The sequence below is a fragment of the Gallinula chloropus genome, assembly GCF_964237585.1.
Source record: "Gallinula chloropus genome assembly, chromosome: 15".
Taxonomy (NCBI): Eukaryota; Metazoa; Chordata; class Aves; order Gruiformes; family Rallidae; genus Gallinula; species Gallinula chloropus.
Window position 1 is genome coordinate 10,323,350 of NC_140100.1, and position 24,671 is coordinate 10,348,020.

The window sequence follows — 24,671 nt, forward strand, 5'->3', positions numbered from 1 at the left end:
CTTGTTCGGGCAGGTCTCATCAACCTACATGAGAAGCAGAAATCCCAGTGTCCCCTCACACACATACTTACATTTGGCTGAAGCTGGAGGAAGAGAACTGATGAAATAATCCTTGCTTTACCAGGAAAACCAGCTCCTCCTGGTGTAAGACCTGTAGCTGTAACGTGCTTTAATGCAACACTGCTTTGCAGCTGAAGGTTTTTCCCTCTGAAAATTAAAACCTGGTAATTTGAAACAGCACCTAAAGGTAGGGAAAAAGTGACCTTTTACAGGAGCAGTCACAACACAGGCTGTGAAACTGAACTGTCATCTCCAAAATACATCAGTAGTTGCCCTTCCTGGGCAATGAGGAGCTGTACAACAGTCTAGTTTCACACTTTATTTTTGAGAAAAAAACCTCCAGGTTTAAGCAACAGGTCTAAATGATAAATGGAAACATTAATATTGCAGTGGATTTACAAAGAACATCACATTTTTAACAATGATCGATACAGAGTACGTGTCATGCAGATCACTTGTGTACACCAAGTAAGACTTAATACATATCTGTACAGTATTTACATTTTATATTTAAACTCTAGCTAGAAACATTTTCCAAGAAAATATAGAAATGAAACTGGTAAGCCACAAGTCTTAATTTGTAGCAGTTGGTCTACAACAGACCCAGCTTTTCCAGCAAGCATATCTACATAGATATGTAATAAATCTTAAAAATATGCATTGTTTTTATATAGGAAGCATTATAAATGCTGCTCAGTTTACAAATGTTTGGTTTTGTACCAGTTTAAAATGGTTTAAAATGTTAGGTGATGTAGAGCTTATCTTGTCAGACTACTGTGAAGTTTAAGTCAGCCCAGCTGAGCTTAAGTCTTATATACAGTTCTCTCCCTACACAGCACTGGCGCTGTGGCTGGTGGTGGTGGCCAAATGCTTTATAGACAGGGAGCAAAGCAGGAGCTGCAGTGGCTCCTGCTGCCCCTGCAGCTGTAAAGGGCAACGAGGAGCTGAAGAACGACACAAGCTTCAGTGCAGGAGGAAGGGAGAAGTCTGTTGTCCCCGGAGGGCTGTTCCTCAGCGTGGCCAAACCATCACGGGTATTGCTTTAGGCCACTGAGCAGCTACCTCTTTGTAACTCCCCCTGGGCTCCAAGCCCAGTAAAAAAGGGAAAGGTTGAGAGATGTTTTTATTTAATTCTTTCTTTTTCCTCCATCACCCTCATGGATAGTACCGGATTCGGCCAAAATTTTCACAAGCCACTTTGTTTTACTGGCCTCATGGCCAGTGGAAATTTTGAGCCAGTTTCACTCCCTGTTAATACTGTTACAAAGAACATTTGAAATCAAATATTATCACACACAAGAACACTATTCCATCAGCTTTGGTAAATTAAATAGATATATTGAGCACCACAAATAGCTGGTTTAAGATGTTTCGCGTTTTAATGCTAAGAAATAATATATTTCCTGCTACAATATCCTCAGTTACATGTTACTCTAAATAATTATTTCTGCTGGATATAAGAACTTCAAACTAAATACAGCAAATGAACTCTCAAGGCATTTCCTTCATGCTTGTAGGCAGACATCCTGGTTCAATAAATAGATTTCCTTGAAGGTGGTATTTCAGAAGGTAAGAATCGATACGAAAGTGCTTCATGGCTTATTGATGCTTCTGTAATCTCCCATTCCTCCAGAAATACTTTTATTTGCTGCTTTTCACCTTTATGCTCATTAGTACCACTGACTCTGGCTTACAAATCCACTTGTCCAAAGCTGAAACAGCCACAGGCATTGCTGGAATCCAAACCTTGAGGCTGCGCAACAGAAGACTCGTAACAAGAGGTGTCAGCAGCTCTGTACCCACGCTGCTTCGCTAACACAGAACATACAACTTCCTTCCATCCTCTGAAGAGTTTAAACATGTTTCTTTAAGCAAAGATCCCCACACTGACAGTCATTCAAGGGTTCCACCTCTGGTTGAATTTTACTCCCTTGAAAGTACTGGCATCTGAGCATCCGTCCGAGCAGGCTGCAATTCCACACTCTCGGGGGGGAATCTAAGGTGCAGGGAAGTTTCCTCTGTTCTCTTCCTCACGGTTTCTCTGGCACACATGCAGGAACTCCACTCACAGGCTGCCACCCCATGCAAAACAAGGCAAATCAGTACGACAGGAACAGTGAGAGCCAGACTCTCCCTCTCAGTTAAAAGAAGATTCCAAGCAGAGCAACTTGGTGAGTCTGTGTCTGTGCCAGCGCAGCGCAGTTCCCTGTAACGTGCTCAGAGATGCTTCTGGAACTCCAACAACCAAAACTGCTTTGGCCAAGCACTGGGTCTCCAAAGCTTTCATTGGCACAGTACGCACGGCTCAGGTTCAACAAGTTTGTGAAAAACTGAGTAGACAGAAGCAGGAGGGTCCAAAAAACCCCTTTTCCTCCCCCATTCTGGATGTAGGGGCTTTACCTTAAGAACGGTACGTGTGTGAGCAACAGAAAAGTGGTGTAGCAAAACCTGTTCTAGTAGTTACTGACAGAATCTCAGTGGGACCACAGAAAGGTCTTCCACAAATCAAAAAACCAAATCAAACCAAACACACATATACACGCAGTTAACACCCCCAAACAGAGAAAAAAGTGCCTGTGGGGGAGTTCAGTTGCAGTAGGTAATGCTTGTGTGAGACTTAAGGGAAAATAAGGATGTCTATTCAGGTTCTCCATTCGAACTGCTGAAGAACAGATCTGAAAAATCACCTGCAATGGAAATACTGAACTTCTCTGCATGTCCTAAGTCTGTCAGTGACACAGAACGTGTCCTGCATGCTGAACTGGCTCGGGCCATGTCTTACAGAAAGACTTCACCTCCCTGGTGTTTCCCTTTACAATCATCCAACACGTATGTAATTATTTGGGGGAGTTTTCACATGCAACTCCTAGACTCATGCAAGCCCTGTCATCTTACTCCTTTAGTAGTAACTTAGTGTTAATTAAACTACAACCTATCTAAAACGTAAGAAGGATGTTACTATATATAACGCAGGTTAAACCAGTCATTACACCCGGCTGCTTATTGTGACCGTATGAGCAGACAGGAATGAGTTTTGGCCTAATGGCAAGTATCAAATCATATCTGTCCTTAGTGTCATGGTTACAGGCTCAAAGCTTTGCTGTTGGGACCTGCAAATATCTCAGTGCACATCAACCAAACCCTCTGGCACAACTAGTTAACTACGTAGCTGCCAGTCTACTCCTGAGCAGCGTTTCTGAAAAAAAGCTATTTCTGGAAAGGTAGGAGAGCTCACCCTGAACAGAAGCTTCACTCAGCTGTTCTGCTACTGGGAAACATGCAAGACTGGAAAACCCATACTGGGACTGCGGGGTTTCTGCTTACAGAAAAGTTAGGTGCTAAATCAGGCTGTACTCCACTTTTGGTGCTGCACGTTTGAGAGATGGGAGTCTTGGAACCACTCCTTTGATGGGAAATGGAAAACAACAGGTGAATATATGGGACATTTTACTGTTGGCCTCGAATTCCTTCCCTCCCAACCCAAGTCAACTGGAGCTCTCACTAACCTAAGTGAAAACAAGGCTTCCACATTTTCAGTTGAATTAAGTTCCAATATAACCATCCTCTGGGATTTGATGGTTGCTCCAAACTATACGCCAACAACTATTTACCCTGAAAGGTTTCGTCAAGTTCTTGTGTTGTAGTAAAGTGTGTATATATATATATATATATATATAATTTACAGGCTTTGTCTTCATTTAGTTTGTCCAATTTTTACATTGTCACTCAACTGTATGTTCATTTCTAGGCTGGTGCAGGTACACAAGCTGCTGATCCACGTTCTATTTCTTATTTGCAATTCTTCGTTTCCTTGTTGCCAGCATATCATAAAAGGGATCCCTGCTGATACTTGCTCTAGAAGAGGAAAAAAAGCAATCAGTTTGTTTAATAAATCTCTGGTTCAACAAACTAAAAAACTGTTTTGTTCTCTCTTCCCTGTGGATCACTCCACACTCTCTGGAAGATAATGGAGGTTTGACTTCTGACTATCACAAATATTTCACTGGAAAAACAGATTATTCAGCTGTGATTTGTTAAAAGACTTCACACCTTCATCTTGACCATTACTTGTTTCTTTAAGTGTGGGTCTGCTTTATAAACCTTGCAAGATAAAGTCAAGTTCTGGAAGTTTAAAGCTGCACTGTGAGCATGCTTAAGATAGATGTCACCAAAGTTAATTATGAGGTGAAGAGTCTAATAAAATCAGGGTTAAAGATGATTCACACAAGGCTTTACATTTGCTTTAAAAGACAAAATTCCCAATTTTCCCCACTTGAGTTAGTAGCACTGTTTCCTTAGGACCAGACAGTAACAGCAGACTTGTGTCTTGATCCATCAACCCCATGTAGCTTGTCATTAATCCTGGAGGGCATTGCCACATCAGAATTCTTCAGACAAGTTGGAATACAAATTCTCTCAGTATCTTGCTCTGAAAAGAGCTTACACTTCCTTTCTGAAAGACACTTCAGGCTTTAAACTCACTTGATAGATTTAATCCATTCTTCCTTCTCTTCTGGCGTGGGAGCAGATATTCTGTACACGACATGGTTGCCTTCCACCACTCTACCATCAGCTTCAGTTTTACATGCTTTAATTACTTGACCTTTATGACTGGGGTTATAGAGCTCAAAGCAGTTCTGGAGGGGAGAAATGAAGAAATAAACTTCAAAACCAAAACACAACTGACAAACCGCTTCCTTTAACGCTACATCTCATTCCTATATGCTTTACTTGTCTTCATTTTAAAAAAAACATTGTGAAATATCTTACTGGTTTTCTGGGGTCTTCAACTTCTCTGATGCTCAGATTTTCTAATGGAATAATTCCTCTGGGTTCTTTGTCCTGAAAAATGAGGAAAATACCACATTATGAGCCACTTAAATATCTTCATTACAAAGAAAGACCACTGTAACATATACTCACTGTTGTGTACTCAAAGTAATACAGGCAATTATCAGTCAGAATAAACCACCTCCTTTTCCACGTTTTCACTCTTCCCCCTACAACCAAAAGGGAAGGCTGAATTAAACATGTGTTGCTGTCAAGGCTTCATCAATGGTTGTGAAAGTAATTTAGGTTTTGTTGCTTCTCAAAACATGGTTTAGTTCCTTAAGCATAAATGGATCAGGCACAGATAGGCTGAGGGTAAAGGAACATATAACCCTAACTCCTGTACTAAGACCAAACTCCCAAGACAGCACTAACTATGGTGTTGCAGCCCCAAAAACTGTAAACTCTGAAGTTGCTGATGTCTGCTCTCTTACAGAGAATGACAGCTTTGCAGTCAGACCTGCTCCCCCTGCCCGTGCCACCTCAGCTGTGGGCTGCACCGAACACACAGAGCCCTCAGCCACAGCCTGTGCTATTACAGCAAAAGGAGGCCAGTCGCCAGGAAAACCAGTAACTGGGTTCCAGCAACAGGACTGACCCTCTCCACAGCCTGTCTTGTACAAGGAGAGGGTCCCATCAGTAAAATTAAGGGCATTTCATCACCCTGCTTTCACTCCACTCGTGAGCACACGTGTAATTAAGAACCAATCTCTAATTTCAGATTTAACATCAAGTGCATAGAAGGATTGTAAGTATTATTAGCAGAGCAAATACAATGTCTCATCAATCAGGAATAAATCCTAGGTAAATCCTACCATTTTTAGTTACTTTTTATCATTTAGTATTTTAAAAACATTGTCTCTTGATGGGTTAATATATCACTGATAACACTGGGCAGAAGAAACAGCTACTGCTCCACAAATGCCACTCTGCTCCTGCATCAGCAGTTCAGACAACAGCAGCCACTGAGCTCCTCTTCCCTACGCCTGCTCACATCACACTGTAGGGAACAGTTTAGAGACACACGTTATTGTCTCAGCCCTTTCAGCTCGTTTCCTGTTGGCAGCTACTTTAAAACACGTCTAGCATTCCACAATTAATTATTTTTAAAACTCATTTCCAGGAAAGACAATTGCAGATAAAGCAATCACGTATTATGAATATATGGGCTGAGTTCCACCATAGTTATCTGACTTTGGGATTATGTCACTACCTGTGCATCATCCATTCAGCAGCGATTTGATCTCATTAACCCAACATCTCAAAATAGTTCATCTTGCCACTGAACACTCGTGCATAGAAGAGTACCAGTAATACACACAAGACCCCAAACTTAATCCAAGTTAATCCCCGTGCACAGTTTCTGAATGTTTGGTTCTACTTGAGAGAGCTGGGTTTTGTTTAATGAAGAAATCCAAATTGCATTAAGTTAAAGAACAATTCTAGGAATACGATGAAATGTTGTGGTACCAGCTCACTACGTGTTGCACCGCAGACTGAGTACGTTGCGAGTTGTACCCTCCTCCTGCTCAGTATCACGACCTATGCAGTAACCCAGCACTAACACACTGCAATGCTCAAAGCACTCAAACTTCATGTTTCCACTACAAGCACACACATCTTAAGAAAGATATAATCTGCAAGCAGGTGCGGTGAAATAAGAGAAGGCAAAATAGTGCAAGATGCAGAAGCCGTGACAGAATGAATGGTTGAGTGAACTGGAGACAGTGAGGGAAGAACTGGTGGCATTTTAGTGCAACCACTGTGACAGATCCTTAAATAAAGCATTGTAGCAACATTCAACCTGGCACGTAACAGAGAAATTCCCATTCCCTTGACTAAGAGCTGGTTCAAGTATCAGGGAGTATCTGGGCTAGGAACTGAAAGCTGATGAACGCTACCTTGACTCATTTCCAGATCAATGACTAAGCAGCAGCTGAGTCAAGCTGACTGCCAGGACAGTCCTCGCTCTCGCCGTGCACTTTTTCCATACAACCCAGTGTTTGTTGCTGTGGTTTAAGTGCCCTTTTGCTCCCTAAGGTTAAGGGGTTAATGCTCTTGAACACTTTTATAGCACAAAACCATCACCACACTCTTCATGCTAGGAGGTAACACCAGCTGGCATGGAACGCCACGGCCTGCCATCTCTGGAGATATTCCAGACCCATCGGGACACCTGTCTGTGCCCTGTCCTAGGGAGCTGCTTTGGCAGGGGGTCGGACCCGATGAGCTCTCGAGGTCCCTTCCAACCCCTGTGATTCTGTGATTGTAGCAGAGAAACAATTCAGCAGGAGAGAGCACAAACCAAAGAGGCAAACAGGTTACCATCACAGAGGCAGCTTAAATTCAACCAAGATGTTTCTCAAACTGGCATACCATGTCAAAGCACAACACCAAAACACTGAGCCAGTCCCATGCATTTAAAAGAAACAACAGGCTTAAAACGGAGCTCCAGGACCAACAAGAAGGGTTGAATAGTAAATGACAGCCCAAGTTTTTCCCCGACAACATCCCCTTTCTTTGGAAAACAAGATTTCTCAAACTGAAACTTTCTGTAATCATGCTGCAGCTCTGACAAAGCTTTGTCACGAAACATTTCACAGCTCCAGGATAGAACTGATGTTGAAGCCAGAAAGAAGATCACGTATCCCTGACAACATCCCCCTTGCTGCTCCTTCTCCCTAAAACAGCCAGTAGCTTGACAGGTTACAGCTTCCATTAGTTGTGGAGACAGACCCCAAGACCCTGCTCCATACAGGGACAAGTTACTCTACTCTTCTGAGAAGTGGCAGCTAGGTAGGCTAAGCAGCTGTTCTTCATTCCTTAAGCCAGCTCCCAGCATTTTAAAGATTAAAACTGGAAAGAATTTAGTTAGCACAAGAGGATCCAGAAAATGTTTATGGATTAATAGCCTGCTTTACAGAAATGGAGAGCTGGAAGTGACATACTCCCCAACAGTCTGATTAATTAAAATGCAAAGTCATCTTAAACAACAAAATAAGACAGCAGGATGTCCTGTAGGTTGAAATCTAAGGCAACTACAGAAAAAAGATCAAAACAGGGAAAAACGTACAGGAGGATGAATTGAAACCCTCTTTGCCTCTGTCACCCAAAGCAAGTTTGGGGTTTGGGTTTTTTTTAAGGTCTGACCAAAGTATGAACTAGAGAACAAGGTAAAAGAAACCACTGGTACTAATGGGAAAAACAACTGGAACAACTTAGGAAACAGCAATTTCAAAGATTTAAAAAGGCCTTGAGACTGAAATATCTAAAGTTAGGAAACTCTCCCCAAAACTTCATCACCTTTGTATAAAATTTTAGAGGGGAAAGAGAGACACACACGCAACAAGAATCATCTTTACTTCTCAGTCCATTTAGATACTACCGGGTGTAACGGACTAAGAAATTGTCCAGTTACCCAGATGATTGGATCAAAGTTTGGGTTTCTTTCAAAAAGAAGTTTACCTCGACCCCAATGTTAACTGCCTCAACCTAGAAGAGCATCAGCTGCCACGACAGCCAGGCAGGTTTCCTGACCAAGCACCGCTATTTTCTCGCCCAGGATTAGGGAAGAGAAAGGACATCCTCTCAAGGACAGATCCTCTGGAATGAGCACCAGTGGTGGGACAGGCCCGGATGTGAAGCATTTGGACAATCCCCAAGTTCTCAGTAACTGCCTGATGGGAAGAAAAAATCCCAACACAACATGATCATGTATTTGATTTGAATCATTTCCTCTCCAGTTTGGTGGAATAATGTCACAGTTTCCCTTTGACTAGAATAAAATATTACGCAAACCAAGCTGGCTTAGGCAAGGAAACGCCTCCCTGTGCAAACTGACTGTAATTTGGGTGTTAGGATGGAGAGCACAGACAGCAGTTTCAAAATACCTTAAAATGGATGGCTGAAAATTTCATGGTACCCACACCTCTAATAATTACAAGATAGAAAAATCTAAAAGCTCATAATGCCCCAAGCTGCTCTAAGTGAGGGTTCATTAGCGTTAGGCAGCTTTCAGGTTTTAACATTAATTTTCATTACACCAGGCTTCAAACGATGCAGAACTGAATGATAATTCAGGTTCACCATGATTAAGATGTCTATATAAAGGCACCAGCTGAGTCTGGATAGATAAAACCAGAACTGCTGTCCAGCTGCCAGGTTTGCCACTTGGACTTACACAAAGTCATCTCTGAAAAATTCAGAGCTGCAAAATCTCCAGGAGTATTTTGCACCCTCCCAGTTTTCTAAAACCCAGTGCCAGGCTAGAGACTGTGGCTGCTCTTTAGGACAGGTGAGTTTTGTAACATAGGAAAGGTTTACAATAGCCATCTCTTCCCCAGAAGATCTCAATACAGTGAGCTGGAATACTAAAAAGAGGGTCGCAAGTAGATAGAAGGTAAGCAATACCAAGTACAAAACACTTGTCTTGATATCCTCAGGGTTTGGGGCTTGGCTTACCTATGTTGATAGCTTTACACAAAACTTTCTGGTTTAGGCTTTAAGTATTATCACAATGGAGCACAAGCTCTAATGCAGGATTAGTCTCCTTTGCATTTCAACAATACCAGCATCTTCCAGAACTGAGGGAAACACTTCCCATTTCACAAGGAGTGTTTTTCCAACAGAAAGGGCTGTAAAAACGCAAACAGTGTGGATTGAGAGAGCACTCTCAACAGGGAGATTAAACCTCCTAGCAAATAGGAAATGCAAGGGAGAAGGAAGAAAGAATGAAAATAAACAGAGATTGCCAGGTTTATTTCTGGTCAATGCATCTACACCAGCAGAGCCTGTTTGTCTGTTCCAGTCTGTGTCTGCTGAAAACAACATGGACTTTCAAGGAAGTGCAGCTTCATGCATTTTACAGCCTGATTCACCACAGGCTTCTGGACATGTTTCATTTCTTTATTCAAATAACCCTCCCACCCTGGGAGTGTTACGTACAACACCCTTCCATCTCACGTGGCTTTTTACTCCTGGGTTTTCTGCACACGCTCATCTGCACCGTACGTCACCAAAAGACGGTTTTATTGACCTCGTGCCAGGGTCAGAGTTGGATGGTGCAGAAATTCCTGGCAGCTCTCACTGACCTTCAGTCACCTTTTCTCTTCAATTACTTTGTTCCTCTCTTTTTTAATTAGATCTCTTCTCTGTCCTTTACCGACAGCTCCTCCCACAAGGGATATTGTCACTCCCCTTCGCACACACACCCTTGCTTGCACTCACAGCACGTGCGAGCACACTGATGGCAGAAACGTGCTCAGTGTGGGCTTACACCCAACCTCTTCTCCAGAGAGCACCTTTTACCTACATCATCCTGAAAGCCTCTTCTGTTGAGATAGCTATTGCTTCATGCCACAAAAATGGAGAAAAGCTGCAAAGTTCTCTCTGAAATGGTGCCAGCGGAGCCAACGCGTCAAAAAACAAGAGCTTTGCTTTCTTGTCAGTAGACAAAGAGCTTTATAGCATCTATCACGACCACTAATTCCCAGGTGCAATCAGCAGATCAGGCCCATGGCTCTAACCAGCCTCTGCTTACAGCACCCCCTCCTCCATGCGCATCCCCCCAGTACACACTCCTTGTCACACTTCAGTCACCACTCTCCAGTGCAAAGTTCCTTCTGCTCTAACAAGCAGTTACACACTGTAGTGGCCAACAACTGGCTCTGCTGGAGTGTGTGGTGGTGTTTATATAAAGAGGTTTATTTCACTGGAAAAGAAATTTTAAGATAAAATTTCAGGGTCCCCTATATAGGAAAAAAAATATCCCTAAGCCCAAGTGAAAGAGTGGATCCCACCAGCTTTAAAAGTCTGTAAATATGTGTTTCTTGCAGTGCAGTTAACTTGGGAGACCACAAATTAGCACACCTTTCCACAACCCTACATTTGGTGCTCATTTAAGATCCTCTTAAGCTAAATACGCTACCTACAAAAGAAAATATGCAGGAGAAAGAAAGCTTTTACAGATGCATAGTTCAAATGTCATCAATCTTTCAACAATCTAATTGATGTACAAGTAACAAAACCACTGTGGAATTTCATTACAAGAGTAGGATGTTGTTTTCCCTCTGTAGAAATTATTTTTCCCTTGTTATGTTCTTCAATGAATAAGAGAAGTGTGCTGAAGAGTCATCTTTATTGTTCTGCTGTACATGTAAACACCTTCTTTTGCAGAAGAAACCTGCATGTGCTCTAGACACCGACATGCCAGTCTTTCAGAGTACCACTGATGTACTGTTAGTAGTGACACTGAGTGAAAAAGCAAAATGCTACAATAAATTTGATTGAAAAAGAAAAGAAAAAAAACAAAACAGGAGGAAGGAGGAAGAAAAGAAAAGAATGAGCAACTGAAGAAGAGGGGACTGGAAAGCAATCAGATACGTACCTCCTAATGCAGAATAAGCAGAGACAGCCAGTCACAGAACAGAAAGGTGATAGGTCATAGGCCATAAGGAAAACAAGAAGGCACATTTAAACCACTCATTAAAAAATCATAGCCAAAACCAAACCAAGAGAAACTCACAAATAATATGGAAAAATAAAGACACACAAAAATAACTACTTGAAGAGAAATCCTTTCTCTGTACACAGAAAACTGAGTGGAAATATCACACAGTTTTCTGAAACGACCTTATGGAGACTTAGTTGTTGTTTATCAGTCACAGCATGTGGTAAATACCATACAGCGTTTCCTTTTGTCGAGGAGTTTTTATTTCTCATATATCAAAAATAAAACTCCAACGTTTGAAACAAGATTGCTAATTTGGATGCGTAAAATAAGAAGTAACAACCTTCAGCTGGGAAGGAGTTACTTATATTCTGTTCAAACATTTTAAAGCACAAAAGTTAATCCTATTACCTTCACAAGAAAGCAGATTAAAGACACAGAAGCAGCAAACATGCTAACAACAAACAAACATATAGCAGCAAAACTGCCCTTATAACTAACCTAATTTCAGCAGCCAACCTTCTCTATCTGGATTAAAAAATGTATGCGTTAGATCATTTCCATCATCCTCTGGAATTTTAAACGGCTCATTCTTAATACTTTCATATAAATTCTAGAAGAATAAAAAAAAAAAGATGAAAAAGACCTCATTAATAAATGTCTAACAAAGTGCAACCAGGACATCTTACTGCTTCTTGGACTGTTTATATAAAAAGCATAGGAAATACTGTCCATAAAATTCTGGGGCATCTCTTCTCAATCTTTGTTAACTACTTTGATTAAGTTTGATTTTAAAATAATTAATCTATAAACCAGCATCTCTTTTTACAGATTTTATAAGGACTCCTAAGAAAGATGTTTTTTCTTTAACTTTAGCATTCAGTAGCTCCAAGCTTACGGCTTCAGGTCTCATTTAGTACAAGTTTTGCCACATGAATTTGGGGTACCAGGAGATGGTTTAGACCATCACAGTGTTTTATAGAGAAATATATATTTTTACTGATATCTCAAGGGACAGGAGGAAGCTCCACAAGACACATGGAAAGGAATGAGAGGCAATAATGAGACAATGATTTTTACTGGGTTTTTCCTGGCTTTCTTTGACTTACCCAGAAACACTACTTTTTCGTAAGAAGTCAATTTCACAACAATTTTGTCATCAGCAAACTACTGAGAGAGGTACAGAGTTGTTTCTCTGGAATCTCCTCTCCTCATCCAAAGACTTACTATAAGGAGAACTATATTCAGCAGCTGAGAGTTTCACAAAATGCTTCATTCAGCTACTCAAATTGTTGTGCACACTAGCAGATGTTGTTCTTAATTTCCCTTGACAAATTTGCCTGAGAACTGTTGTATGCTCTTCCAAGTGTCCTACTAAAACATACAGCAATGCCTTGTCTTACACAGTCTCACTTACCCGTAGTAATTCCTCTGGAAGGTCTCCACCTTCATTAATTCCACGATTCATAGAAATAAACCTCTCCACTGTTGGTTTATCTCTTACATTGTGGTTGTGCAGACTGGTATTTAACATAATGATTGCAAATGAGAGCACATAGCAGGTATCTGAAATAAGATTTGAAAAATCATTTCTCTTTCTGTGTGTTGTGGCACAGACCTGTAAATGAAGATAAACAGCTCATCCTGACTGGTAAATAAATAGAAAGAGGTAGTCAAAAAATCCTGAAAGCAAAGTCTTCAATCTTTCTTTAAACTGTTGGTATGGTTATAATTATAGCCAATTCTCCCAAAATTCAAGTGCAAGACAAAGCAGGATGGAAAACTATCTGCAACTCAGAGGAAAAATGTGTTTGCATCCTCAGCATTTTGTTTTCAGTGAGTATCTTCCTCTTCCTCTCTAGCTGCTGCAGACCTGCTTTGCATTAACCTTTTCCTAGTCTATTTGTTTCTCAAACCAAGTGAGTAACAGCAAGTTGTATGTGTTCATAAAACTCAACAGTCCAAGGACATCAGAATGCTAGGGCATTTGGTGCAAAGTTAGACTACCGTTTATGACTTGAGCAACTCTAAACCAAGTAATTCCATGGAAAGCTGAGATAAACTATTGCTGAACAGACTGATAAAGGATACAGTCCTCATAACAAAGATGGATGACTTTCTAGAGAATATACTATAGCCACATACAGGTGGTCTTGATACAGAGATTATCAGGCATAAAGTCCTCCCAACCTATTGGTCTCTTCTGCCTTTAAGCCCCCAAGAATCTTGCTTTTCTAATTCCCAGCCAAAATCTTTGGTGACATTTCTAAAGCGTGCTTTATACTTTAGTTGGCTTAGATATGTATTAATATTTAGGTTTTAATAATGGAAATGCATTCTGACCAGACGCTTGCACTTCCTGGAAACAGAGCGCAGGATGAGACAATTACATTTTCTTAGTCCTCAGAATTTTCTCATTTTATGTTATTATTTTATTCTGAACTTCAAAATGGGCCACCATCTCCTTGCATCAGATGTAGAACAACATTTATGATCCAAATATACGTACACACACTTAAGAACTTCTATTGTTTTCTGTGACTAACCTGTAGACTGGAAGACTCCTGGGTTGCAAAGGCAATAACGTGAAGCAAAAGCTTCCATCATACGATCAATTTTTTGAGCCTCTCCTGGGAGTCTGAAGCTCCATAGAAACTGCCTACAGAAGGGAATAATAGTTGTTAGACTCATACCCTTATTTATGTATCATGCATATATTACTAATCAGGGAAAAAAAAAATCAAACACAAAACCAAACAAACAAAAAAAATCAGTAATGTCTATAAAAATGTCCTAGAAATATGTTCTCCATCTCTCGACACGCAAGTCAGGAGCTATTATAAAGCAACATGCACAGATGGCTAGCCCAGTAATTCAGCCAGCAACACTGCATGCTATCAGGCAAGATAATATGGCAGGTCATATTCTGAGACTCTCTCCCATTTCCAGACTGGTAAACAAATTTCTGTATGCATCCCATTTTAGCCATGAGAATGCTATGGGAAAACAAAGAGTTCCATCATACCTGGGTTCCCTGACTACTAAATGCGACAAACACTCAGCTAGACTTGAATTACAATGTAAAAAGACATATTACATTAAGTATTTCTGGTAGAGGAGAGAAGCAAGAAATACAAAATCACCAAACATCTTCATTTGAACTCATCATAAGCGTTTAAAAACCCCAGTAACACCAGCAAGAGAAAACCCCAGCGCTTGGCGCGGTGCTGCCTGTGTAGCGTAAATTTGCCCTATGGGAATCTGACCCAGATCTTAAAGCCTCACGATACCACCTCAATAATTTTGTAATACATGCAGGAGGGCTGTGCTCCTGCTCAGCACCAAACTGAAACAGTTTTTACACCCATAACTTACTACTTCTACACAGAGGTACACTGGAATGCATACAGGATGTAAGTCTTTATTTTAATTGAATTTTGGCATACTGTGGCACAAAAAAAAGCTCCTACAATCTAATCACTTATTCTTCTCTTAGCAAAAGAAATATCTAAATTAAACCAGGATCTGAACCAGCAAAGTTACATGCTCTGCCATGCAAAAAGTTCTTGATATTCCCTGTACACTGGGTGCCAATGTAATAACCATTTTTTCCTGTTTTCATCAGTTTTTACTTTAGAACAGGCCATCTTTAGCTTGTCAGCTCTGTACAGTACCTTCTACTCACCTCATGTAAGGTTCCAACTCAGATCACGAATTTTGTAAGCTACCAAAATACAAACATTTAATAGTAGCAGCTGCTAAGAAAGAATAAAGTCAAACCTAACATTAAATGTGGTAAAGGAGATAGGAATATGAAGCCTCCCAGACAAGCTTCAGCAGCCAGAGAAAAGGCTTCCTTAGCTTAAGCCTCAGGCAGCTCAAGTTATCATCACCACATCACTCAACCATAGTAAAGCTGTTCTGACTTCACATCACAAGGCACTGCACCAGAGACAAAGAGCACACAGACATTTCAGTTTATCTGGTGTCAGGAGGGAGTCACTTGTGGCAACCAAACTGGCAGAACTATCTATATCAACCTAATTTGCTCAGTCTATTACGAATTTCCACCAAGGTGAGAAGGGACTTAACAAGGTCAATGTATGCTGGCATCCCAGAGGAATCAAGTGAACTGTCCTCTCAGCAAGGGGGAAAAAGTATAGTAAGATATTACACTTTCTTTCAGGTGACAGCTGGGAAGCTCTGAGGGAAGTAAAAGGAAACTACTTGTTCCAAAGTTTATCTCTTTGTAATCAAACATAATCAATGATTATGGTCATCGGGATTCCCCCTTCCCTGCCCAGAGGAGAGCAAGTTAGGGTGGAAGGACAGGAGAAGGAAGATGGCAACAAAGAAAAGCATTTATCTGCTTGGGCTAGGGGTTTGTTTGGGTTTTACCTATCACTGTGCTAAGATATAAAACAGATCTTCAACTGTCCCCACGTGGCAGGCACACAGGAGCTGCGGCTAGGTTTCAGATATTTGTGTCTGAAAGAAAAGCTTTCCCCTTCACAGGCAGCACACACACAGCCAGCTGGAAGGGTTAAACCAGAGCTGTCTCTGCTAACTTGCACAGTAACGCATGTAATTGTGCTGAGCTTTCTGACAAATAACACAGTGACTCAGATGAACATGCAACTCAACAAAAGCAGCTCAGGTCAAAAAAAGAGAGAGACTTTACTCACCGTAAGGCTTGTACAAGATTGAGATCAGCGAACTCATGGAGTTCAACAAAAGCCTGAAGAACTTTAATATTAAATTCATCTCTGCAGAAGACAAAACCAGAAACAGACGATTACAACTCTGAACTTGAAAGGCTTACAGAATCCAGACTGCACTCTGGCTGAGTTTATGCATCAGAAGTGTAAAGGTTTATAATCCTCAGGGTGTGATTTAAACACATCACCAAGACAGAATGTTGCGTATCAGCCTCCACCCAAAACCAGAAAGGTGTGCACCCACCAAGAATTAGCTGCTGTATTACTGACCAACCGTGCAGTCAGGCTGACCCGTAAGGCTCACAAGTAAAGACCTTCAAATGAACCACGTGTTCATGAGGACATCCCCATATTCCTCACAGAAAAACACATCAACTGTGTCCACCAAAACGAAGCAAGTCTCATCAAATTTAGTAACGTACAATCCAACTGCTGACTACTTCCCAGCACAGGGAAATAAAGTGGCAGGATAGTATGATAAAAGAGAGCACTCAATGGGGGCACTTTGTAACTCTAAGCCAAATATTGATTTTCCTCGTATGTACACAAAGCTGCAGTAACTCAGAACAAATATTAGCCTTATACTTTAAGTTTCTGCTCTTCTAGGTTCATACTGAAGACTAGTGATACTCGTGCTGGATACAGCTCCAAAGCCACGAGCCAAATATAATGAAAGGTCTAGGAAGCTGCTTAAAAAAAAAAAAAAAGGGGGGAAAAAAAACCCTTACCCACATATAAATAAGTCTTAAATATTTTATAGGATGTGATTCATCCCTTATTTACTACACATCATTAGGTATCAGCTCACTCCATTTTACCATTCCCTTTTTTCATTTTGCTAAGTACTGTAACACTGCAGAAGTCAATTATTTAAAATCTATCTCTGTATGGCAGAATGTTATACAAATACTTCATTCTGTTGACAATCCTGGTCGTGTCTTCAGCTATATTTAGCTAGAATGCAGAAGTAATTCATGATGGGCCCCCAAGAGGGAGTGGCAAAGTGAAAGAGAATGTCCTCAGACTCCAGATGCCTTGATAAAAGATATGTACGTAACCCAACAAAAACTCATCTATAATATGCACAGCCATTTGCATAGCACAAAACACTTAACAGGCTGTTTCTGAGGCAGTCAAAAACCCAAAGCTTATGATCACCTCAGTTGTCACATTTTATTTTATCCCAGAACTAAAGGCTTAACACCTGGTTTTCACAGTAATGTTAATATTATTAGGATTACAGGAAACTACTGTTTCATTTCAAAGGAGCATGATGAAACAATTCCTCATTCCAGACATGACTACCCTGAAATTTCCACACACATTCCTGAAAATCAGCTGTAATCTCTTCATCTCCACCCCTTCTTCTAACTTATGTAAGAGAGACAGAAATATAACTTGCTTTCCCATTGCTGTGTTAACAATATATCATAAATGAAGAAACAAGCAAGAAAAAAAAATCAAGTAGACTGACTGGACATATTGAATTAGAAAAGCTCCTTCTGAAGCAAAAAATAATTTTATATTTCTTTTTTTACTTCAACAGGCTGCTGCTGCCCTGTGGCAAAATATTGTTCACGTCTCCTAAGATTTTATTATCCAGTTGATAGATTCGTATCCATTTTCTTGATCAAATTTGCTATTTGGTATGACCACTACGTTTGCCTGCACATAAAGTTCAGAAGAAAACTGAACTATTTATCTATATACCTATTTATCTATATGCCTATTTATCTGTATACCCACTGAGAGAAAGGTTGCCCTGTGTTTTCAGCTTACCCCACTGTGCTGCCCAGCAGCAGCCCTGCGAGGGATGCAAAAGAATGAGAAATACATTTTTGCATTTTGAATGTGAGCCCATAAACAGTCAAAGAAATATTGTTGATGACTCCAGTGGGCCTGGACATACTGCCAAGACCTTTCTGCAGGAGTGCAGGGGTTGTGGGAGCAGGGCTAGAAAAACTGTAGGCATTGCATAGACAATACCAAGGTAGAAGGCAGCTCTCAAAACAAACACAAGCTGCTTTATACAAGCTTTGTTACAGTTTTGCAATTACAGACATTAATTTATATGCGATCTTGTAATACTGATTGTCCAAATATTCAAGAGAAACAACATGATGTTGTGTACAAACTGTTGGAGTGTCTACACACACTGTACAGAAACTTCACAGCAAAGATCTCCTTTCAAAATAGACATATTTCAGTACAAATTTTCACTAGAGCTGTTGAAGTCAGGAGGAAATTGCTGAGCACAACCTAAGCTGTTGATGCTGTAAACAGATTACGGGTGCCTCAAAAGGGATTTGCCAGAACACATCACTACAGTAGCATATCCTACATGAGTCAACTTCCAAACCTCCACAACCAGCACCTGAGCTGGAACATGTGCAAGCATGCAGAGACACCTACTCCAACCCACTCTTCCCTTCGGTCTCCTTCTGCTGCCTTTTTCAAAATCAATTCCTGGGTTGTACAGCAATGGAAGTCATTTGCATTTTGATTGTGTTTTGCAAGAGTATGCATAAATACACACGTTGCATGTTTATTGTACTAGGACTGATAAAGATACGGTGTGGCTGCCCTATGAGACACCCACATGGTAATGGCAAGTCTGTGTGCAGGGAAAACAACAACCCCGAAACCTGCTTGTAGCTAATGTCCCAGGAACTACCCATTTTAATAAGCAAATTCTTTACTCTCCAATTATTAGCGATTGTAAATCACTCCTTGCCTGGGCACAGGATCAAGAGTTACCAGAACTGTTTCAATACAAGTCTCAAGAGATTTCAAAACCTCCTGGGATTGAATTCTGCACTGTAGCCAGATTTAAGGATATTTTCTCAAAATAGTAAGTTGCAATGAAATTAGTATTCTCCTGCAACATACCCAGTTAAAAAGACCACCACCCTAACAGGAAAAAACCCTCTTGCAATCCCAAAGTAGTTTTACATCCCACTGTAGCTTCTATAGATCTCAGTAGAAGAGTACCGCTCTCACACAGCCTGTGAAGGGGAAAGTAACCACCAAAGCCCACAAGTATGTTTTGTAAACTCAAGAACAAAGTCTCAAAGATTTTATTTTACCTTTCACCGAGGTAATCTCCGATTACCGTTTTATTTAATCCTTCTCCTTTATAAAGGAACTGTGCAATGTCTTCTGCAGTGTTCTGCAGGAGGTCATTTTCTATCAGAAACTGGATTCCCTAGGAAGAACAATTCCAAAGGAAAAGGAATGTTATGGGATTTTTTTTTTCACAAGCATTTATATAAATACATAACTTTTGATATTAACACACTGACACAGACACGTACCTAGCACATTAAGAATTACATTAGCCTACAGATTTACTTTTTTAATGAAATGGTAAACAAATGTTTTTCAGTTAGATCACAGTATTTAGTACTGGTTTAAAGAGTAAAATGGGAACACATTTTTAAGGCTACAAGTACTAGGTTGCAGTTTGAATCCTTCAGCAAGAAAAATATCAAATATTAAGTGAATAATGATTCCAAGTTGCTCTTTGGATTTAATGTCTGAGTTAACACAATACTGCATAAATGTCTGCAGAGACATCATCTGTAAAATCATACGATGAAGAGCTACACAGGAATTACTTAATTACCACCATGACAGAAAGTAAAGCATCTGTTATAATCTACAAACTGCAACCCAGTACATCAAGCCACTACTTGCAGTGGAAGTCACGGCTGAAGATACTGGAACCGGTTTAGAAGAGTTTATGCTGACACTGGGATTACTGGTGACTTCTGGTTGTGCTGGAAATAAACTATTTCACAAAGGACTTGAACTAGACTATCCACAAAGGACTGCTCATGAACCAGTCAAGCTTCTACCATGGAGCTTTTAGCAAAGCCAGGAGGAGAGTCTTACCCTGTCCCTCGGGGGTACTTGATCGAGCCCCCGGGCTCCTATGCCTCCATACATTACTGGCCCTACACCTGGCCCACTCTAGGGATGGCCAGAGAGCTTTCTGCAAAGCGGTAAAGAAAGGAGACTAAGAGTTATGTGAAGATTACGTAAAGGATGGAAGGGGTGTTACTCCAACGCTCAGCACAGCATGAAGAGATAACGCTCCTTATTCCCCCCCACCATGCACCCAAGAAAGCCACTGCTCTTCCTGCAACGGCACAGAGCCCTTGGCAGCACTAGAGCAGGAATGGAAGCTGTCAGAAACCTTCAGGGCTTGGGCTGTAAATACGTACAGACGAGCTTAATAAATTATTCTAAATCTTTCTGACTAGATTATTTCACAATTTCAGAAATATTAGAAGGTTTTCAATTTCTGCAAATGGAATGCATTTCTTTTTTTATTTCATTACAACTGTGAAAACGTCCATTATTTTTCTGATATAGCAGAGAAGGCCCTGCAGTAACATCTTAACAAGTAATTATCCTTCTGTTTGGTTGATTCTGTTCTTTTTATAATTAAATTATTATCTGCCTGACAATAAAAAAAAAGTAATTTTCTGATCTAATTTAACAAAAAAAAGAAACTGTGATGGTATAAGGCTTGCAACTTAAATAAATGTCTGGAATGCAATTTTCTCAAAACAGTTTTATCATCTGAAAGCTTCATAACAATGACAGGCTGGTATTCTGATTCTGACAATATAAGTCACTTCAGAACAGACATGATTTCATTGCAAAGAATGGATCTGTTTTATCTTGAGGCAGAAATAGCTATGCTTTTCTCAAAAATGATCCCTTCAAAGCTTATTTGATAACTATTTGTACAAAAAAATGCATTTCACTATGAAACACAATGTTTTTCCCATTGCAGGTTATTCAAAAAAAGCTTTCTCAGCTCTGTCACCCAACAGAGAACCTTCCTTCTAACGAACATGGGAATTGGCAGTTGCAGATTACCTTACTCAACACCTGGACCAGATCAGTCATGCTTAGTAAAAACTATTCTGGTCTCTCTGTTTACAAGAAGTTGTACAAGTTACTGAAAAAGATAATGGACCTGATTAGAATTTCTGTGCACAGAAGCAGATACTTTAACATCTTACAAAAATCAATGCAGTTTTCCCATTTTTGGATTTTCTTTTTGAGATTTTAAAGAACCAGAAGTCAAATAGACAGGAAAAGGAATTTGTCTGGGACAACAACTCCAGTGTCTGGAATAAATGGTAAAATAGGTCAGGCAAATCCCCATCAAATCCTACACTATCTTTTGTGTTGATGCAAATTTTCTTTCTGATAGGAGCCAGAAGACAGCTGTCCTAGTTTGACATCACTGTGTTCCTGCTAACATGAAAATAACCTGTTATTTGGTTTTAATGAAGAAAATTTGGGGGGATTCAGTGCACGTATTACTCCAGTTCTTTCACATTCCTAACTCCAGGGACCACCTTCCCTCCCATTTATGAATGGAAAACATCCTTTGCCAGTCACCCAAGTTAATTCTCCTGACATTGGGACGTACATTTTAGCTGCCTGTAATTTCAAGCAGCAGCAAACAAGAAGATGATCTAGCTGCAGAGCAGGCAGCTACTGCAGGCCACCACTGATTCATAGACATTATTAAGAAATTACTACTGTAAGTCTGTTTACCACATTTAAATTATGTTACAGTAGCAATGCAGCTCCAGCATCTATTTATAGAAATCATTTCACCCAACAGGAACAGTAAGAAAAAAATAGTTAACATTGGAATGAAAGCATCTGACACCATCCTGTGACTCTGCCTGGGATGTGAAAATTGCTGGAGGACCACAGGAAACAATCAGGGTATTTGGGGGGTATTATGCCCTCTGCAGAACTGAAGTTAGACAGTCACCAAAATGGAAAATAAAAAGACATGGTCAGTAGCCTAAAAAGCATTCTATAGCTCAAAGTGCTTCAGTGCTTCTGGTAAATTGTAACCAGCCTGAGTAACAGCAGCCACCACTGTACTTGGACACATCCCAGGGAAGCCACCAAAATGTAACTGAATTCAATACAACTGGAAAGAAAACTTGTGAAGGACTAACAAAGGAAAACAAATGCTAAACAGTTTCCAGAAAGACCTTAAAGAAGACTATCCACAAAGTCAAAATGCAATCTCAATTAGAAACAACAGAAGGCAGAAACAAAGCAAGGAAGGTGTAAAATGAAAAGTGAAGGATAAAGGTCAAACCTGACAAAATAGCTCTTTCAAATATATTGGGGGAGGTCTGAAAGAGAACCTGCAGGACCCTGAATCTTCCAGAAAGTTAACCATTATTTAAGAACAGAGACATCCCAGAGAAATCAAAGACATCACTTCTTGGCTAACTGCACGATCGGCTTCTTGCAACTGGTAACCAAGTTTCTACGTGCAGTGTTTGTACAACCACACAAGTGTTCATACATGCCCTTTCCACAAACAGAATTTAGATATGGCAATGTAGGAGTCTGTATCAGAACAAATTAATCCAACATGTTAAAGGTATTTCTGATGAAAATAGGAGGACATGAAAAATTAATTATGGCCTCATTAATAACCAAACATCAAAACATTCTTAGAACTGTATTTGACATGGCACACCTCTGTCCAGTACAAAGGAGTCAGCTCAATCAATACCTGGCACATCTGACTGTTGATAAATAACCTCCATTAGCAAAAAAGGTTTAAGTGAAAACAGCACATGTGACTGGCAAATGACTAGATGACTGTTTCCAATTTAACCCTCGCTCAGTGTGTTACAGGATACACAAATAAGGCCTGTGAACTTATCAGAAGTGTTTTCTTAAGAAAAATGACTGTATTTGTCATAGATCATATTACAAGCAGGAACTTGATTCCTGACAAGTGAAGAGAAAGAACAAAAAGTTCTCTACCTTCTTAGGGTCCATGTTGAATTTCTTTCTTCCCATGGCAATTTGCTTATTTCTTTGTGTAGTTTTGCTACATGTGTAGAAAAAGAAGAAATAACAAGCAGTAATCAGTTGCTCTTCTACAAAAACAATTACTGAACGAGCTTCTTTCAATTTGCATTTTGGCTACTTTGCATTTTCTATTACAATAACAATACACTCACTTTTTATAAGGGGGAACATTACGTTTCTATTTTCAATTCCTGCAAGTGAGGGCAGCTCCAGAGAACTGCTCCATTATCAATCCAACAGTCTAAACCACTACACTCTGTCCAGTGTATTCTCTACCTAAACAAACGACACACCCAAACAGGATGAAGTCAGGCTTTAGAGACTTTACAACAGACTGAATAAAGGTGATCCAATGTTTGTTTACCACAATAAAGCTATTTTTATTTTCTGTTCCTGGAAGGCCTGTTCCAAGGTCTTCCTGAATCACATCCATATGTTAGCCATTACTTACCTTTCTTCTACGCTAGTCAGATTATCAATTTCTGTCATAACCTCAGCAATTTCAAATTTCAATCTCTGCCAAAAGAAGGAAGGACAGTATGTTAACCTCTACTGAAATGCTTTTTGAACTCACCTACCATGTATTATAAAGATCAATTAGGTTTTATTTCCTAATATTTGCTAGTCACCTGAAGAAAAGTGATGTATCTTATGGCTTCCTTAGATATTTAACTTAAAGCTTTTACCACAACTGAACAACTGTTAAACACACAAACCTGAGCACCCGTGTGCAATCGTGTCAGAGCATCAAGACCAAATTGCCACTACCAATTTCAGTGTAAGATTTCTTTATTCAGATTTCTCAATCATTCCTACCCTGTATGCAAACCTGCTTTTAATGAGTTCTTGATTACACAAATGAAATGTGTACATATGCACACACTGCAACACGCAGATACAGAAGTTACCATTTTTGAAAGCACAGAAAAGATGCATAACTCCTATTCATGATCAGCAATATTCAGGCATTTATGTGCTTTTCCAACCATTACCTGGAATTCATACCTAAGTGCGCAGTTTACTGTACCTTAAGCTACTGAAGCAGTCTTCTAAGGATCTTTACAGATAAATCAATTACCTCAATATCATCAATCAGTTCTTTTTTCCTGCGACGAATATTTAAAAGCTCTTCTCTTTCTTCTAGGGACAGGTCATCAGGCACTGGAATAGACCAAAATGTACAGTTTTTTAGCATCTGCAACATACCTCATTGTAGAAAACTGAATAAACCTTATTAAGAAAAGTAAGTTTACACAAAACTTCAGGGATTTTTGGTTTTCTGTCGGTTGCTTGATTTTTTTGGTGTGGGGCCTTTTGGGAATTTTTTTGGGTTTTTTAGCTGGGATCATTTTCAGCAAAGTAAAACACAATGAAAACCCCAAGTAGAAGTCTGCCTTATAATTCTGTAAGTAAAGCTACTGAATGATCAACTATGAAATCTACTTTTCAAAGAAAGCTAGATAATCAAAGAAAACTTCTTCCCATAGAATATGTGGTAAGATACGGCTAAACTGCCAAATTCAAGTATGATATCATTCCAATTATTTCAGTAACACAACAGAATTATTCATATAAATGAATTATGATTCAGAAACCAACTGTATGTCAGGGAAAAGAGCCAAAGAATAACCCAAGCTGTACACAACATACGTAATACTGGTGCTGATTTCAGACATGATAATAATTTTAACAGTACCCCTTAATTTGGTTTGTAGAGCACAGATGCAGGTAAGCATAAT

The 24,671-nt window shown here is 39.9% G+C and overlaps 1 protein-coding gene across 1 annotated transcript; it reads right to left on the bottom strand.

Annotated features, from left to right (window-relative positions):
- Positions 1–3,504: 3,504 nt before the first annotated feature.
- CYTH3 (cytohesin 3) lies at positions 3,505–24,127 on the bottom strand (the record flags this gene model as incomplete). The annotated part of the gene is made up of 12 exons (XM_084270837.1): positions 3,505–3,915; positions 4,543–4,697; positions 4,831–4,902; positions 4,984–5,060; positions 11,840–11,951; positions 12,756–12,904; positions 13,885–13,997; positions 16,024–16,104; positions 19,143–19,261; positions 22,885–22,951; positions 23,384–23,448; positions 24,011–24,127. The coding sequence occupies 12 exons, from the start codon at positions 24,125–24,127 to the stop codon at positions 3,843–3,845; spliced, it is 1,200 nt and encodes a 399-aa protein (XP_084126963.1). The 3' UTR covers positions 3,505–3,842.
- Positions 24,128–24,671: the final 544 nt, after the last annotated feature.